This window comes from Micromys minutus (genome assembly GCF_963924665.1).
Source record: "Micromys minutus genome assembly, chromosome: 5".
NCBI classification, from domain to species: domain Eukaryota; kingdom Metazoa; phylum Chordata; class Mammalia; order Rodentia; family Muridae; genus Micromys; species Micromys minutus.
Genome location: NC_137974.1, coordinates 68,866,294 through 68,886,503, shown reverse-complemented (window position 1 = coordinate 68,886,503; position 20,210 = coordinate 68,866,294). Strand labels below are relative to the sequence as shown.

The following is a 20,210-nucleotide window of genomic DNA, read 5'->3' as shown; positions in this document are numbered from 1 at the left end:
TTATTTTGATTTTCTAGGTAGCTACATTTTTAAGATGATATGAAATATATTAAGTAAAATTTTATTTAGATTCAATATATTTTGGTGCTTTTATTTGCCATATCTTTCATTTATTCCATTCTGTCCACTTGAAGTTTTTATTGGTGTTTTTATATTGTCTAGAAATTCTTTTAGAGAGAACCTTAAAGTAATAAACTTCAAAGTTCCTTTCAATTCTAAAAATATACTTCTGCCTGTCACTTGGATAATAGTTTGGCTGGGTGTAGAATTCCGACTTCAAAGTTCTCTTTCATTAGAATAAAGATGTTTTCTCCCCACTGCCTTCTTGGATCCTGGCTGGTTCACAAAAATTTTAATAACACTCTGGTTCTCATCCCTTTGGAATTAACCATTCTTTCAATTCTGACAATTTTAAAATTTTATTCTTATTCAATATGTTAACAAGTTTCACAAGAATGTATCAAGGGCTATGTGTCTGACTGTGTGTGTTTCCTGCCTGATCTACCCTGTAACCAAGACTAGATTGGATTGGGTTCTGAAGAATTATTTCACAATATTTCTTTAGATACTGTATTTTATTTTAGTTTCCTTGTTCATTTATTCAAGAAGTCCTACTAAGTAGATCTTGAAACCTTCTGTGACATTTACATATTGTCATATTTTCCTTCTTTTTGTATAGTCCTTACTCCAAACACTGAGTTTAGGACTGCATTATCTACCTCCAATTTGTGCTCATCTACTTTTGATGTTTTGCTAGAACTTTTTGTAGCTTACTATTTTTCTAGAACTTTTTGTAGCTTCAGGTTTGTGAGAAGTATTTCATTTTTATCAGTTTCCTTCAGGAAACTGTTTTTTTTTTCACTGTTCTTAAGAATTGGGGCTAAAGGCTATACTCGAAACTTAGCAGTACGAACAGTGTTCAGTTTACTAAATTACATTTGTTTTGACTTTCGCAGTACGATAGCACACAGCAGCTCTGACAGTTCAAGAGCAGAGATGCCAGTGGCAAAGCAGGTTAAGGAAATGTTAATGATAAACTTGAGGTGCCAGTAAGTGAGTCTGAAATTTGGAATTGTGATATATAAGGAATGACTATTGTAGGAGTCAAAAGTAGAGTGCAAGGTTCAATGAGGGGGGTTTGTGGATGGAAGTCATTGTGCTGGGTCAGGTGGTCACAATGACTGAAAAGACACCAAGATACATCCCCAAGATAACTAGAATTTGATCCTTATCAGTGGGGAAAGCCATGGTACTGAGGAGACCTAGAGAATACTTGATCCCTAGGAGTTGCAGATGTGAAGTGTGGAGTGTATGGGAAAAGCATTAATGAGTCCTAAGCCTCACACGACAGAATAATGATGCCTAGGAAGCTGATAACATGTATGGGGAAAAATGGCAGTCACTAGAAAATTGCTGTTCGTGAAAGTTGTTGTGTATAAGTTATACTATAACAACTTGGCAAATATAACACGTTAACAATAACAAAACACTAGTGTTACTTTTATACTATGCTTAGTATCTCGGGAACAGACAGATTTTCCGAGGGCTGTTTTGCTCTCTAGTGATTACTGACCCATTTGTGTTGACTCTGATAAAGAGGAGGCAATAGTTTGCCTTTGATCTTTATCAGAACATTCCATGCTAGATAGTTATATGATCAGACTTACTTGGAGCCAGTTATCAACTGGGTAGCTCAAGACATCAGACCTTCTAGCTAGACTAGAAATATAGATACGATTGTCATCCTCTGATGAATACTAGAATCCTGCATTTTTCATACTCTGGTTTTATCTTTCAGTGATTGTGAGGGAGGGATATAGCTCCCAATACCTTCAAGCCTGCTAATCTCTAATTAGCATCCTAACATCTTTGTCTATTTTCGATTTCTGGGAACAAGGCTGCATGACGAAGAAAGAAATTGATTCTGCTGCTGATTCTGGTTTATGAGGAGTTGTATTACAAGATGTACACAAAGAAGTCATACCAACAGGGAAATAAGGAGCAGCCTATATAAGCTGCTGATTGTTTGCAGACCGGGCACAGCTAATGGTTCACACATTTAGGATGATTAGATTGCAGGAAGAAAAAGTATCTATGAAATCACAGCCCTGTACTGCTGGTGACTCAAAATTAGCTATCCAAAAATTACTTGATGAAGACACACACGGCAATATATTAGCATGTGATACAACTATCAAATACTTTACAATGCAAGTTGCTTTTGTTCTAGGCTGTTAGCCAAACCTTACGTTGTATTTTGCTGTTATACCCTGGGTATCACACACATATTCAAAGCAAAGTCATCTTTTTTCCTTTCTTTTGAAAAGCTGTTGAGCTTGCCAGTATCACCTTAACACAAACACAGACATATCAAAAAGTAGAAATTCTTGGTTAAGTATTAGAGATTAAAGAATGTAGCCAAAACAATAATACATGGTGTCTGCAACTTAAGCTAGAGAAAGAACCATTTCCATAATTTTATTACAAAAAAAGAAACCAACTAAGGCAGTCATTTTAACTTTCCTTGAGTTTAAATTTATTGTATGCATTCTCCTCATTAAAGACACTGAAAACTCAAATGGAAACAGGGCATGTATTTCTGTATTTCGCAGATTGTATAAAGTAGACAGGAGATAAGTTTCTAGGTCCTGTAGACCATTTCTGAGGCTCTTCCCTGTAGTTCCAGTGTAAAATAAGAGCCAGTCAGAACTTAACCACTTTAAGTGTAAAGTAGTGACAGATCCTTGTAATCCTAGGACTCAGGGGGGCTGAGGCAGGAGGATGGCAAGTTCAAGGTTCTGTGGACCGCATGGTATGACTTCTTCTCATCTGAGAACAAAGGAGGGGTGAAGACCAGAGGCAAAGGAAAGGGCAGTCCAGTTCCCTGAGTCTTAGGTCTCTGCCCAGGTTAAACATGTACCTCTGTCTTCTGTCTTCACAGAGCATCTGCACGACCACCACTGCGTTCTTGCATTTTTTCTTCCTGGCTTCATTCTGTTGGGTTTTGACAGAGGCGTGGCAGTCATACATGGCTGTAACAGGAAAAATCAGGACCCGGCTCATAAGAAAACGCTTCTTGTGCCTTGGATGGGGTAAGCATATTAATAAGCTCTTTATGCTTTGCTGAGATGATGTTGAACAATGATATCATCGTTTAGTAAAAAGTGACTGCACCCAGGTTATTTGTGTCTAACTTGAAATATGAAATAGAATCCATAAGAGACGCCATTTTCTGAACATCTATGGGGTCATTTGGAACTTTATTAGGGAATAATTACCAGTGTTTTAGTTAGCAAGCTAGCAGTTAAAACACTTACATGGTGCACCTCAAGACCTGAGTTAACTAAACTTAGAAAGACAGTATGTTTCCTGCTGATATTTCTTGAAAATGCAAGTGCTTTGAATTGTTCAGGCCCCCAACTCATGATATGCACTATACACGTAACAAAACCCTGGGAAACCTGTAAGTGTTCTAGCCCAAGAAATCTCTAAACTGTTAGAAAATAAAGCTGTTCACATCACAGGGAATAACGAAGCCCTTAATGAGCCAATTAAACTTCACATATAGTTAAGGGGTTGTTCAAAAGTAGAAACATACAGTTACTACAAAACTGAGGATTAATTGATTCACTGCCCATCGTTATTGGGGAAAGTTTCCAATTGCTTCATGGCATAGATATCTCAAAAGATAGGGGATTTCTTGGGGCCAGTGGAAATGAAAGCACAGTTATTTCTTTTAAAGCTAGTTTTACAAAAAGTGATGAACCTTTCCTATTTGTATGAGTTTGGAAACTCCTATACTACAATACCTGTGCATGAGTATATATAAAAGACAGATGTACACATATCCACATGTGTCCATTTGCACATGGATGTGCACATACTGCTGTTACCACACTGGATAATGAGACTAGCATGCTAAAAGAAACCTGGGAGCTTATAGGCTAGTGACCTTATCACAAGTCCAGAATAATTCATCCTGAAAAGCAGGATCAAAACCACATAAAGATTATCTGGCAGCAATCAGCAGGGGTATATCTATATTCAGCTGAGGTACTAGGACTCTTTGGAGAAGCAAATGAAAAATGGAAGATTATCTTCTACTTAGAGTTTCATAAGATTTTTTTGTCTAGATTCCATGACAAAGATATTCTCAAATTAAGGCAGTATTGAACTAAGGACCATTTTGTTGTGAATTAGGACCATAGATCTAAGGAAGAGCCAGTGCAAGTACTGAAAGTTGTTTTTTAAAGAGGGATTTCCTTGCCTGTAACCAATGACTACCTTATTTGAGGTTGTGACTAAACACCTTGAGGAAAGGGTTTGCAGCTCATCTCCAAAGTAACAGATAACATCAACATTCTCCGAGTAGTCAAGAGTTACATAGAAGATGAGAGGAGAGGAGCATACCACCATGAATTTAGGAAAGAGAAGGACTCCAATTTGTCTGAAATAAAGATTACTCATTTTCTTTGATATTATTTAGGGTGTAATTTTTTTCTATTGAACTCATTCCATTGAATACAATTATCCAGTCAACAAATAGCATGTATGAGGAGGAGGCAGAGGCAACAAAGAGTATAACAAATATAATTTATATTATAGATGTATAGTTCTCAGTATTAATTTAAAAACATAGCTACTCTCCATCAGTGATGATAAGAGGAAGGCAAATATTACCTTAGAAATAATGAATATACAAATGTGTTTATATATGTAGTGAAACAAATCTTAAGATCAGAATCAGTGATTTTCTGTTCTTAACATCTTTATTCTCTATTCTTACATCTTTGTTTTTATGAGTAAATTGAAAAGAAAATTTTAAGTGATAAAATTCATTTTTGGTGTTTCATTTTAAGTTGAATTTGGTGTTAACCAAGAGTGACCACCTGAATGCTCCACTCCTACCAGTCCATCCCACCAGGGATTCCAGTTTTTTGCCCTTCTGGTTTTATAATTATAAATTTTCTTTGTAACAGTGCAAACTCACAGGGGAATATACTAAATCTGTGTTATTACTTCTCTTTAAAACCAAGTCGAATGTAGTGGTAACCTAGCAACATCAGTGCAGTCCACTAAGTTAAAAAAAAAAATCCACCTGTCCTGCAGTGATTTGATGTGCCAACGTAGGTTGTTACCCAAGGGATAGCTCCCGCTTCTCAGAGAAGACGAGAGTGGGTGGGACTAGGAGGAGGGAGGATTGCAGTTAGAATGTGAAGTGAGTAAATAAATCTCACCTGTCTCTCATCATTTCTCACTTTATAGAAAGTTTTCAACACACACACACATATTCACACACACACATACACACACACCTACACATACATACACATACACACACACCTACACACACATACACACACACACACACATATATATGTTATAATATATATATATATATATATATATATATATATATATATATATTAAGGTGATCCCATCCAAAAGTAGCTACTGTGATCTGGGTATCTAGAGTTTGTGTCCAGGCTTGTCCTGGGCAAGTGTTTATGATGGCTGTAGCTGCATATGAAATGTCACTTTGCTTTTCTTGCAGGGCTGCCGGCTTTAGTAGTGGCCACATCTGTAGGCTTCACCAGGACGAAAGGATATGGCACAGATCACTAGTAAGTCTGTCTACAATGTTACCCCTGTTGATAATTATGTAAGCTACCAAACAGGTTTTATTTCCCTTGCCTGCTGATACTATTTACTTTATCACTGAGTTACTAACAATGACAGAAGCTTAAGGAATGATGTAAGGTGGCTTATGTGCACAAAACTAAACAAAGCAATGCTGTTCTGTTCAAAATCCTCATTTCCATTCCCAGAGTTTCCTAAGACCAGCATGTTTTTCTTGTTTTCTTGTATATATATATACCAAAACTTAAATACTCTTTGTTAGAACTGGTAATACTTTTCTGTTATGTTTTAAGGTGTGACTCTCCCATAGTTTAAAATATTATTGATGCCTGTTATCATCATCTATAATTTTGGGTTCTGTTTTTTGGTGATATCATACTGCAATTCTGATTGCAGTCTGAAGAGTCAGAAGCCAGAGTCCATATTAGAAGTTGCCAAGGCTATGTAAAAAATTAGAGAGGGATATAATGGACCACTTCATGACTAAGAAGCTCACAAATTCTATGGAGCAATTTAATATTTCTAATTCAAGACATACTTTCATTGTTTATTGATTTTTTAAAAACTATTTATTTTATGTATACAAGTACACTGTAGCTGTCTTCAAACACACCAGAAGAGGGCATCAGATCCCATTACAGATGACTGTGAGCCACATTGTGGTTGGTGGGAATTGAACTCAGGACCTCTGGAAGAGCAGGTAGTGCTCTTAATCTGCTGAGCCATCTCTCCAGCCCTGAACTCATTTTCATACTGAAGATATAAATGAATTCAGAGTGTATGCATTCTATTAAAGAAAATTAACAACTTGGCATTCTGTAATTGTTTCCAGGAATAAGTTAGGAATTGTTGATAATGAGGCCACATGTTTTCCTCAGCTAACTAAGAGTATATAAAAGGACATCCCTTCAGCCTCCCATCCCAATGGCACCTTCTTAGAGCTGGAAAACATTTCTGTATTTGGAGTTCTTGATTTTATATGCAGTCAATACCACTGGGGGGAAAATGCTAAGCATTTATTTAAGGACTACTATTAACTATAACGTGATTACTTTAAGTTATTACCTTTTTTATTAAGGTAATTAGGTTGGTGCATATCAAGTATTTATAAAACACCTTCTTGGTATTATACATATTTTAATTCTAACTTTCAAGTTTGTAAAGGTCAAAAGCAAACCAAGTTTTCCATTGATCTTTGAACAAATGCATATGTATTTGTAACTGTGTATAATAGTGTTTCTGTTTGTGTATATAACTACTAAATTAAAACTTTAAGGTAAAACTTAGGCATATTTATGTTCTTAAATGTAGTTTTCTGTGAGTTTTGACAAATGCCTACATACATTATGGAACTACCCTGCCAATAATTATAGAGCAGACTAGTGTTAGGAGACACATAGAAGAGTCACCGTTCATATTGCAGCTTTTGAGGGCAGCTCACTGGCTGCATGGACTGAGATAGGAAAGTACCAGGAAACAGTTGCATGAGGTGATGTCATGGCTGCCCAGGAGCAGTAAGAATCAGTCCCTCACACTTTTCTCATCACTCTCCTGAACTGTGGGTGTCAGATGCTCTAGTCTGCAGACACCCCATGCTACACTCTCTGACTTATTTTCTTTTGATTCAGAGAATGAACATTTCTACCCCAAAGTGCTCCATCAGTAGCAACCTGCATCTCCTGGTGAAGTTAGTCCATGGAACAAACACAGCTGCACTCATTTTAATTCACACTTTCCTTCCAGTGACTGTTCCTGGTAGTCAGGGAAACAGTCAAATTAAAGGGGGTGGGGGAGGGCATAAACAGGAGTTATCCATTTCCTTCCTTGGTCTCTTTGAAACCAGTTTCTCCCAGTATCTCAATGGCTCTTTAAGGAAGGCTGGTGAACTCCAGTTTCAAGACTCTCTAAACACACTGAAAGAGTCTGTCAAAAGATAAAGCAGAGTTTGTTAAGGGATAACCTCTTTGCAATGAGAACAAAGGTAGATATTGCAAAATACAAACAATTTGTCTAAAACATTGTAACTATCTTGAGGTAAAGCCCAGTGGTTGAGTTTCTCTCCAGTGAGAGATATGTACTGTTTATTATTTATGAAATACTCTAACTCGAGGTTTTTCTACAGCTTCTAGGATTTGAGTTATAAACCATTGAAATGTGTCAACATTGCAAGGTCAAATTCTAACCTATGCTGTTGGCATCACGATTCAGTGGCCTGATGATTATCACTGATTTTTGTTAGTTTTATCTAATGCTATTTTTAGCTGCTGGCTGTCTCTTGAAGGAGGACTGCTCTATGCCTTCGTTGGACCTGCAGCTGCTGTTGTCCTGGTAAACTCTGAATTCACTTACTTGATTGCTTAGCAAAATAAAGAAAGATTACAGACGTTCACTTAGAGTGACAATTTTGATAAAGTGTTTAAGTGTTTGATGGGAAGAAATTTTATAGTTCAATTACTTATTACTTGAATTTGAGTATCAGTTGCTTCAATCTTATATTACTCTAAAATATTCATATTTAAGTGCTAAAGATTCATAAATTTTGGAGAGTAGAATTCCTCTTGCAATGATCTCAGACATGTGACAGAGCTCAAGTTAACTTTAGTGAACTCCTCCTCTAGGATGTGCAAAAATCTAATCCTTTTTATTATCATTGCACCTCTATAGAATAATTTTGAATAATGTATTTATATATGTACAGGGAGATTTATTCAAGACAGCCTCTTCCAAATGCCTTTACCTATCTGCCATTTATACCTCTGTATACTTACTTAAATGCATACAAACATATAACCATACATACATCCATCTATACATACATACATATATACATACATGTATACATAAAACTACATCAACTTCATCAATACAAGTATTTTAGAATGGATATTTCACTGTTCTATTGTCAGAGCTGTGTATTCTAGTATGTTCACTAGCATCCTACCTTCTGCCTAACACAATCTCTAGACATTTTGATGTTCCCTGTGGGTCAATATTATTTTAAGTTCAAAACCACCAATAGATGTTACATATAAAGATTTTAATTATATTTCGTTTAAAATAACAAAATATCTCCCTAATTTTTAAGATTACAACAGGCAAAAATTTCTTCCAGTTTTCCTCATTCTCTCCCCCTCCCTCCTACCTGCCCACCCTCTTTCTCATACACATCACTCTGACTTACCGTTTGGAAGGAATGAAGGAAGGAAGAAGTATATAAATTAAATACAAAGATTTATATCATTGCTATATTACACTACCCGTTAGATAATTAGCTTTCAGTTTTTTGAATTATTCATTCAATAACTTTGAAGCTAAAAATGTCTTTCTTAATAACTCTGTGTAAGTCTTTTTTCCTTTAAACATCGTTCTTTCTTTTAACCTGTAACAGGGAACAGAAATCGACTATGAATCAAAAGAAATAAAGAAAAAGAAAGAGAGAAAGTTGATGATTATAGATAAACAGATAATAGATAAATGCACAGATACATAAATAGATGAAAGAAAGCAAGCAACAAAGAATAAAACAAAATATGATGATGATGATAGATAGATCAAAGGTAGATGATAGATCAAAGAAACAATGATAATGATAGATGATAGATATATAGATAGATGATAGATAGATGATAGATATATAGATAGATGATAGATAGATGATAGATAGATAGATGATATATATAGATAGATAGATAGATAGATGATATAGATAGATAGATAGATAGATAGATAGATAGATAGATAGATAGATAGATAGATAGATGAAACAAAGATAGATGATAGATGATGGATAGACAGACAGACAGACAGATGACAGACAGAAAGACCAGTGATGACATACAGCAGCGCATAGGGAAACTGAAACTATTAGGAACACTATTAGGTTTGTTGTGTTGGATTTTATTATATCAATTGAGTTATTTTCATAAGCTTCAAGGTTAATGTACATATAACCTTATATAGTATGTATATAATTAAAACAACAATGCAGTGGCTCTCTCTTGGTCATAAATTCTCCTATTCAAGTTGTGAATTAATAGACTCCATAGGACTTAGGTTTCTTCTTAGTTCTAGTGAAGTACAATGGTCATGCTCTTGATGGAGTGGTATCTTGCTGAGACACTAAGAGCGACATATCCTAAATCACTCCCTAACAGATGCACTTTGGATGTCTCTCATATCAGCAAGGGGACAGATTTCAGCCTTATCTTAGCAAAAGAGGGTCAGCGGCGTGAGCCTCTAGTTCACTGATAGAAGGTACAGAGCTATAAATAAGGTGAAAAGAAAAGGCTCTTGGGTTTTCTTGAGTTTCCAATTGAGATGGTTACTCATCACCATCACCTACCAATAACTATTTCTTTGAGGTGCCTTAACAATTTCACTTGAAACAGAACATTTTCCTACTGATTTCGCTTCAGCTGATATTATGCAAAAAGCCATGTAACTGAGAGTAAGAAAGTCTTAGAAATTGCTAAGAAGTGCCCAGGAGAGCAGATTTTAAGAACTGGTATCAGTATCCATCTCAGGGAGGAATCTGGAGATTGAATAGGCCTTCCCTTCTAAGAAAAGGAAGCATCAGAAAGCAACCTCCATCCCATGTTCCCACCCCTGCCAAGGAACAGTCAGTCACCCAGCAGCTAGTGGGACTTGGACTCTGTCCTCCCTCTTAGGGAGAGTGACTAATCTGGTACCTTCCCCTGCCTAGGTTCAGTCCATCCCCTAGCTGGGAGACTTACAGTACTTTGGCTTTTAAGCATAGATAAAACTCATTTAGCCCATTGTTTTAGTCAAAGTTTTTTTCGAAAGAATAATGCAAGACTGATGGCGTCTGGTTTCATTTGAACGTTAGGCAGTGGAAGGTTAATTTCACCATGTTAAACTGCAAACCGTGGATATTGAGTGAGGTTAATGGACTTTAAATGTTAGAGCTATGCACCACCGTTGAATTGCACATTGCACCTTTTAGAAGTTGCTCACATAGATCTTCAGAATCACGCACCTCTATGGGGTTTTACAACTTGCTTTCTGCAGCAAAAGGGGACCGGATCCCCTTTGGTATCATTGAAAGGTCAACTTTGTTTCTATTTGACAGGTCAACATGGTGATTGGCATTTTGGTATTTAATAAACTTGTTTCCAGAGATGGGATCCTAGATAAAAAGCTCAAACACAGAGCCGGGTAAGCTGCCATTGGTGGATTTTGAAGGTTCTTTATGAGTAATTCCCATAGTTCAGGTCCCGTTTGTCACTCACTTGGAGCTGTTCCTTGAACTTTTGTCTTGATGTCCTAGTATGTCTGGCAGATCCTGACATTTACAGTTTCCCTGATATAATAGATTATTACATAGTGGAACTAATAAATCTAACACAAAATATGTTTGCCAAGGGTGATTTATTGAAAATAACAGTATATTTTATACAAGAAGATAGAGGTGTGCACATTGCATGCCCATCTGTGAGGATTGAACACTAAGTCTAGACTCAAAATAGTTGTTGTAAGGTTAGATATTTCAAACCCAAAACATTTTCTTTTTAATTTTTGCTCACAAAGATAGGAGTTTAAGATTAAACAAACTGTCAGTTTGGAACAAGACTGAATCAGGACAAGTAAAACTAAATAGAGTAAAATAGTACAAATAGGAAACTAATTGTATAGATAAGAAAAAAAATCATCTAATCACTTTAATATAAATACATATCAAACATTATTCTTATACATTTGCATGCCTTTTAAAATATAATTTAGTGAAAATAAAAGTATAGCTTTTAGTGTTCCATGTTAGCCATTTACAAAATCTATAAAAATAGCCACCTTATTTTTCTGTTATCACTGTGTCAACAAGCTCTTCATATGTAGATTTGTAGAAGCATTTAGTTTACAGAAACACCCTATCCTAAGTATTTGTGGAAATTTAAGTGAGATATTAATTCCCTTGATTTCCTCTTCAGTCTTTTCTTACTAAAAATTACAGCCTTCTCCTATCTTGGGGAAAATGTACCTTTATTCAAAATATATTCCCATACTTGTTCTTTTTGAAAACATTTTAGGATGTATTTGTAAAGGTCATAGTATATGATGCATTACTGGTGATGAATTAAACATCTCCCTGTTTTCATCATTTATGTGATGATTATGAAGTAAGATAACTCAGGTATTTCTTTTCCCTACTAAAAGACTAAATTTAATGGCTTTTCATTTTAAAAAAATCAATAGTATTCACATAAAACCCTGGAAGTGCAATGGTAAATCAAAAATGTCAGTAGATGGTCCTTCCCTACACAGCCTCACTTTTAAAACTACATGCTGCTTTGCATTACAGATTAGTTTCTAAGCCATCTTGAACTTACTGTCAACACTCCAATTTTGTGCCACTTAGTGTGAGCTTTCCATGGAGTTTGCTACATGAGGCTGGAATAGAGTAACCATTTTGTATGTTGATCATACTAACTGCCCGGTAGAGAAAATAGGCTCTGTTACTACAGGCATGCCCATTTTCTAAAGGAGGTGCTTGAACTCAAAACCCAGCAGTGCACCAGCTGCACTCGTGGGTGTCCCGGCATACCACCTCGTCTTTTTGAAACCTAGCCTCCTCATACACTAAATAGGAAAATTGCTTTTGCTTCATTAAATATATGAAGTAATGCAAATAATGATTTAACAAGAGCGTTTGCAAATGGCACGCCCTACTCAACAAACAGTGGATCTTATGATGAACGAAGTAACATGGGCAATAAAGGTCCCTATGATCCCATCATCCTGGACAGTGAGGTCAGAAAGGGAGATGAGCTCATTAAAATGCTGAGGAGTCCTGAACCTCATGGCCCACGGTTCATTTTGTGCATCACGTCAAGTGTGAAATCATGTTTCTCTGTACAAGTGCTAAAGAAAGACTCCATGATGAGATTCCCAGGGTATGAGTTTAAATTACTGACCTTAATGTACATCTTGGCAATGATAATTATCATCTAGAACCTCTAATTCTAAACGCATCCTTAGAAGTCACATGCATTTCACTGGCAAACCCTAGTCAGTGTCTTTTCCCTTCCAATGGAGGGCTTATGCAAGAAAGCTCAAGTCTTTCTACGTGTAGAATTCGGATCACTGGGCAGAGGAGAGCTATGGAGGTAACAACCAAGTTTAAATGACATTTGTCAAATAGAAACTCTAAGGTAAATTAAGTATATAGAGAGTTGAATTTGTTTTCTAATCTGAAGTGTAAGTACAGGAAACTTTAAAAAACTACGATGGATGTGTGAATTTAATTTTAGTCCTCAGAGAAGCAGCAAATGGAGTAATAAAGATGTCAGTGAGGAGCTTAATCAGATGCACCGAGACAGCACAGAGCGTAGTTGATGCTGACTGGCTTAATGAATTATTTCACTAATTGTAAAGTTGACTATTTCAGGTTTGTTGAATATATATTATAAACATACCTATATAACCACATATATAGAGAGAACATATGTTCTGAAACTATATGACATTATTTATAGTAGAACATAGGGCCAAGGTATGCATTTTTTCTATTTCTAAATTTATTTATTTTTTTATACTTTATAATCCCTTATTAGAGGTATCCAAGTATATCTTTCATGCTCAATAAATATTTATAAGGGAATGAATGAATAAATGTTTAATAAATGATACAAAAGCTTGACAATCTGTGTAGCATTTAAATTATATTAAAAGTTTTCTAATACATAAATTATGTTTACCAAGTCTAATTTATTGAAAATAATAATATGTGTTATATAAAATGCTAAGTGGAAATCACTAAAAACAAGATAAATTGAAATGTACATCCTAAGACAAAAACACCTTAAATTAAATTTTTAGAACATCTTAAAACAAATTTATACCTTTTTTTTTACAGTGGGGTTTTCTTGTGTTCTGCATTAAAATGTGTCATACCTACTTGAAATCAAGAAACTTAGCTTAGCACAACCATTCCTATATTGAGTGAACTTTCTTAAAGTAGAGGAGAGAATATTTTCTTTTCAATGAATCTGTTAGAGATTAACAAAAAACTAAACCAGTCATATAACTTTTCTTAATCATAACAGAAAAAATTAAGAAGTGAACCAGAGCATTGGACTTCAAATCTTGTGGTAATAACAGGACTGACAAAAAAAACTGATACAGAAATATTTATTAGAGGATACACTAATGCAATTCCATGTTGCATTGTCACAGACATAATTTGATGAATCTATAATTTCCTTGATGACAAAGAATCCTTTTATTTTACATTGCAGGATCTATATTAGAGTTTAGAGTATATGTTTTGCACATTTCGTTCATTTATGTGCAGGTCACACAGACTCAGGAAAAAAAATAGATTTTTCTGTGTATTTCACTCAATGTCATTCCTGTCCATGGTATACCGTAGTTGCCCAACTGGCTTACTGTAAAGTAAGTATTTGTAGAACTTTTAGCTCGCTACATATTTCAAATAGAGACAAATAAGTATTTTGAACCTCAGTTTAAATTTATCAGAATATGCCATACTTCAGTCATATTTTCAGGATTAAGATACTTATTATCCTGGGAACTTACCATAGTTCTTGGGTACTTGTTATGCTGGGTACTTAGGATAACTATTTTTTTTTTTTAGTAATCATTGGTTATTCAATTTTGTCTCAAAGCCCAGAGAGAAGGTACTCTTATATTGAGAAATAGCAGCATGCATACTCAAGGCACACCTATTGTCTGTGGTAAACAAAATAATAAATTTTTAATAATAACGTGTTTAAGCCTAACAAGAAATGGACTCAGGGGTATTTTTAGAGCAGCTGCACTCGTTCCTGCTTATTGTTGAACAATCTGTGGAGCTTTAAAATGGACAGGCTCCTGGGTCCATTTCATCAGTCCTTGGAGATGAACACAGATAAATCTGTGTACACATGAGGCACTACTCTAAGAACAAGACTTGGCAAGCTCACAGAACCATTCACAGTGAAAACTACACATGCTATTACAAGTTTATGTATATGTGTGGGTGTGACCCAAATCAGTGAAATGAGCGACTTACAACTTAACTGTAAAACCTGGATTTTTTTTCCCTCGAGATCTATTGATCAATCTATGATATATTTCAAGATTATTATTCCATCTAAGAACTATTCTAATGAATGTTCCCAATTAAAAGAAATCAAGCATGCCCCCCTCTACCACTTACCTAACAACCCTTCTCTACTGTAACATTAACTGAAAAATGTCCAGGGCCAACAGGTTCTAGTCAAAAGCACCATGTGGAAGTCGAGTGCAGAAGTATACAACAGAGAATTATTTCAAGGTGTTTTGAAGTTTGATTCAAGTAATTTCATTACACAGTTTATATTTAGATAAACACATCACGTTTCAGGGAACATTTTTTCAAGGGAAAAAGCCATGGAAAGTTTTTTCATGTAGCCTCATTTTTGCTTCCATAAAACAATAGATAAGATCTACATTATCTGAATCTGAATTCACCTACAGAATGTCTTAGGGCAGGGTAGACTGAAATGTTGCATGGTTGAAGCCTTTTACTTTGAACTTAATTAGTATGATAAATATGTTTTATTACCGCAGAAAACAAGTGCTCCTTTATTATTAGATATTCTTTCAAGTTTGATCAGCCCCTATATTCAGATCACCTTAAAATCTGAACAAATATTGATTGCTATAAAAATTTGAAAATGAGAATCTGTAGAGATACATTCACATTTGAAGTGTGTATATATATATATATATATATATATCATACATTCCTTACTCTCTTAGACTTTCTGCCATCAAAGTTAATATTTCTGGAGGTCTTCCTGACATCTGAAACTTCTTCAGATGACAATGAAAGTCTTTTAAACTAGGAGTCCTCATTCATTTATTTACCATTGGTCTGAATAAAGGGTTATGACTATATGTTGATGCAAGCACATATATGTATTTAACAAAATGTGTTAGTCAATTGGAATTTATAGACACAGGGGCATCTGTGATATACCTGATAGAAACGTATTTTGCATCCTACCGAGGCCCACACTGTTAAAAAGTGAATGTTGCAGAGGTGATACATGGTGTAATTGCATCTATAAAATGATCTAGAATGTTCATCCTTGATAAATATACTTTTCCTGCATGAAATCGTATTTAAAAACTAACTTGCAGCTGCAACTATTTTTGGTGACAATTCAATATTTTTGTTCTTTTTGTGGGTGTTCTGTTTGTTTGCAGTCAGATGAGTGAACCTCATAGCGGTTTGACGCTCAAATGTGCCAAGTGTGGAGTAGTTTCTACAACAGCTTTGTCAGCCACCACCGCCAGTAACGCCATGTTAGTCTCAATCACTTACATCTTCTTGTTACAAATCTTTACTGTGCATGCGAGAAAGATGCTATGCTGGAAAAAAAGCCATGTTTGCTAATATTTGAATATTTTTTAATTGAGAACTACCTTTATAATGACTGTGGGCTAATCTAGAAATGATAAGTAAAATTCTCACGGGTTATTTGCTTTGTGGTTTCCAAGTTAATGGTCTTGGGGCCACACACAAGAATGCTTTGTGGGAGAGTTAGTGGGGGGTCGGTCTTGGCCTAGAGCATGACCCGCAACTATGTCATGTTGCTTCCTTTGCCTCTCCAACAGGGCCTCTCTTTGGAGCTCCTGTGTGGTGCTACCACTTCTGGCTCTGACGTGGATGTCTGCAGTTCTGGCCATGACAGATAAACGCTCCATATTGTTTCAGATACTCTTTGCCGTGTTTGATTCCCTACAAGGTTTCGTGATAGTCATGGTCCATTGCATTCTTCGGAGAGAGGTGAGAAATAGATGTCTTCTGTAAAGGAGAGGAGAGAGAGAGAGGGAGAGGGAGAGGGAGAGGGAGAGGGAGAGGGAGAGAGAGAGAGAGAGAGAGAGAGAGAGAGAGAGAGAGAGAGAGAGAGAGAGAGAGAGAGAGAGAGAGAGAGAGAGAGAGAGAGAGAGAGAGAGAGAGAGAGAGAGAGAATGTAGAAGGTGTATCTTAATTAACCAGCATGAGCTTCGGTTGTAATCTTGGTCTTCTGACTAAGGTGATCTTCTCCACTGACAATTGCTTATGATTCAAAGCAAAAGAGAAGCATTACAGCAAAATGTCTGAGACGTTGACACTCAGTATAGTGTTAGGTTGAAATACACCGGTTTGTACAAGAGAAGCCACATCCAGAGGTGCCGAGGCCCAGAAAGACCGAGACAGATGGAGTGAGTCGGGTATGCTGCAGGAGCTGGACCGAGATGCGGTAGAGGTAGACATGCCTGAAATGGCACTGGTCATAAGCATCCTGTCCTGTTTGCTGGTGTGATGAGCATATCCTCAGTCCTATCATTGACTAGTCTGTACATGCAAATACATCGTGAAGCTACCTAAGAGAAATCTTTTACATTTGGACGTTCATGTCAACAACTACAGTTCCTGCCTCCGGTAAGACACTACAGGGAGTAGTGGTGCATACAAACCGCAGGACTGTAGTCCCAGTGCACCTCTGGATCCCAGATCATGTTTATTTCCAGTCAAAGGAGGAGGATGCTCCTCAGCGCTACAAACCCTTAGAAGCACCAGAGTCATGTAAGACAATGAATGACTGTGGATTTCCGCTGCTAAGGGATAAAATATTGTTTTCCAACCAGGGTGAAAAGGAATCTGAGTGCTTGCGAGCGCTGACACGGTGTTTACAGGTTTCTGACTTATTTCGGTGTTTACTCGGGGGGAGGAGTGAGGAATCAAAGAGCACGCTGACATCACGCCAGGGGAGTGATGCTGAGAAGAGCCGACCGTCGGTTCACATCAGCTAGCTTTTCTCCAGTAGCATATTGTGCTGCACAAATCACAAAATGTGTGTGCGTCTGAGCACACACCCCATTGTTTTACAGTGACGTGTGAGGGTAACAAGAAGCCTTAACCTGATTTATTAGGTGGGAAGAGCTGTATTTCTGCCTTATTTCAGGAAGGCACAGATGTCATCAATGAATTCACAGGTGTATTCTAAGAATATTCTGGGATGAGAACCCTTGAAAACAGATGAAATGTGACTTCATCTTGCAAGGGGAAGATATTTCACTGCCTCAAAATCTAAAGTAGCTTACAACTATAAAGCCTTATTCACTATTTTTTTATCTAAAATACCACTCCTAAAATCTCCCAAATATCAAGTTCTTTATATAGAAAAGTAATAAAGGTTAAAAAGAAATTGAATGATAATTTTGATTATATTGTTTTCCAATTATGACTATCTTGTAGATCATCTGTATTAACAGAGTTCACCTAAATTAATAGACACAGAACCATTTCAAATGACAATTAAGGATGGCTTTAAGCAAGGTGCGAGAAATATGTGCACTCAATTTTCAGAAGAATTTAATCACCTAGTTATTAAGGAATAGACAAGTGCTTTATCTTTACATTAATTCTCTCTTTTCTTAAAGACATATTATCATGTAGTTTATGCTAGCTTCAAATTTAGTGTGCAAGTTTTTTGTGGTCTAGAGGTCGAATCAGGACTTTGTGCGCCCTAGAAGAGCCCTCTATTCATGAAGCTATATTCCTAGCCCATATCTCTTTTTTTAGGTGGGGTTAGTCTATGCTCAAAATAAATCAAATTCTAAGTGACAGATATTATGACTGCTCATTATCGAATTTTTGCTACTTGCTGGGAGATAAATATTTGGCAAAAAAAAAATTCTTGATATCCATCAGAGCTTTTTAGGGCTTTCTAATCAGAATATTAACTGTCAAAAACACGATTTAGATGCAATTAAGTCAAATCATAATAAATGTACCTACTAAGTAAGATATTTGTAAATACATGGTTTTTCTATTAGTAGGGAAGAAACCATGGCCATTTCCTCTGATAATGTACAGTGGATGTTTAAAATTGAGTAGCTATATTACTAATAAATTCATAGTGAATAGTTATAGCAGTCTTTATTTCTAATACTACAACAAACATATTTCTTGCAGTTTTGTTCTTTTCTTGATCATTGAACCATACAAATAGTCTATAAGCTTTGCTAAAAATACCAATATTTCAGATAAGTGATCTTCAAAAAATTTCAGAATTCCTAGGAGGAGTTTTATTATTAAAGAGATGAGGGTCTTAAAATTTGTATTATTTGAAGTATTTTATATTTTACATGGAACACGTCATAGCACAATGCCTTGAAAGCAAAGCCTCTTTCGAATTCACTGGTGTATTTACAGACATTGGCAGGGGGTCTGGCTCATATTGTGACCCTGTTGCCCTAAAACTGGATAAACTATAAGAGAAAAGAGAGACCCTCCCAGGTCCTCTGAGCCTCCTGTCAATACGTTGCCTTAAAACACAGCAACGTGGGCTTCATCATATCAGTGAAATACTTGGTGTAATGCACAGCCTTTAAATCCCTAATTTACAGTTTGTTGCTGGTGATCCCAGGAGACCCAGGAATACAGTTTGTCTTTATTGCTTGTCTCACCTGTTTTCTCCTCTGCTATTTTCTTTAAAGGAAATTTCATATAATTTGTATGGAATTCTTCTTCTTTGAAAACATGCAGCCAGTGTTGAGGAAAACTACTTGTGTTGTTCAGGGCGGGTACATACACATTATTATTCCTGTCTAATTTTTAAATGCCAACGTAATTTGGGTTTGTTGTGTGTTTGTCTATTTGGTTTTTGTTTTGTTTTGTTTTAGTTATTGCTGTTCTTACTCTTATTGAGTGGAGTGTCTCTGTAGCAGAGAATGAAAGATAGCAGTGTACGTTAAGGGGGATTGAAAGACCATAATGATCACATTTAGAACTAATATGTAGGGCACTATTTTAGGAGTGCTTTTTTGCTTTTGGTGGGCTCCGTTTTAAAAGCAAAGCAATTTCTAATCTAGGAAGAAACCAATGCACCGGTGCTAACAGCCCAACTTCTACCTGTCCGTATGGGTGTGGTGCAGCCAAATGTGCCAGGGCTCTGTCTGTCTGCTCAGATGTAGAGACTAAAGCATGGCTTCAGTCCTCTGTCATCCTCTGGTTTATTGCCTTGAGACAGACTCCCTCACTAAAGCAGGAGCTCCCCTTTGGGTTAGGTAGGCTGACAAATGAGCTGCTGGGGTCCTCCTGACTCTGCACCCTTCTCCATTCCGAGAGTGGATTACAGGCTTGGAGCTGAGCAGGTTCTTTTACAGAGGCAGTAGGGATTCAAACTCAGTTTCTCATGCTTATAAGGCAAACACCCACTGAACAGTCTATTTACCTTCATAAAACGAGAACTGGCTATCTCAGTACTTGTCCTTGATCTTGAGACCTGACAAACTTAGTACTGAATACCATTTTTTAATTTTTGCTTAGCATTATAGCTGTTTCTTCTAAAATACCTTTGTTTTTCTGAGATGTAGCAAATATGTCTAAAGAAAGCAGAAGACAAAACAAAACAAAAAGATTAAAAAGGCGTCTTAAAATATTTAGGTATCTGGTTTATCACAAAACATTATGTACAGCCTAGACACTAATGTGTTCTAAGTAATCAAATTGAATCTGGTAGAACAAATAGGTAGATATTTTCTGCTTTTGCTGATTAGAATTCATTTGGATTGAA

The 20,210-nt window shown here is 36.2% G+C and overlaps 1 protein-coding gene across 1 annotated transcript in view; it reads left to right on the top strand.

Moving 5' to 3' along the window:
* ADGRB3 (adhesion G protein-coupled receptor B3) overlaps positions 1-20,210 on the top strand; it is a gene marked incomplete at both ends in the record, with an annotated part of 694,930 nt that overhangs the window by 630,400 nt on the left and 44,320 nt on the right. The window contains 6 exons of the mRNA XM_080917177.1: positions 2,942-3,092; positions 5,555-5,624; positions 7,902-7,968; positions 10,730-10,815; positions 15,850-15,948; positions 16,261-16,432. Of these exons, the coding sequence (XP_080773303.1) occupies positions 2,942-3,092; positions 5,555-5,624; positions 7,902-7,968; positions 10,730-10,815; positions 15,850-15,948; positions 16,261-16,432 (645 nt within the window). The remainder of the gene's footprint in view (positions 1-2,941; positions 3,093-5,554; positions 5,625-7,901; positions 7,969-10,729; positions 10,816-15,849; positions 15,949-16,260; positions 16,433-20,210) is intronic.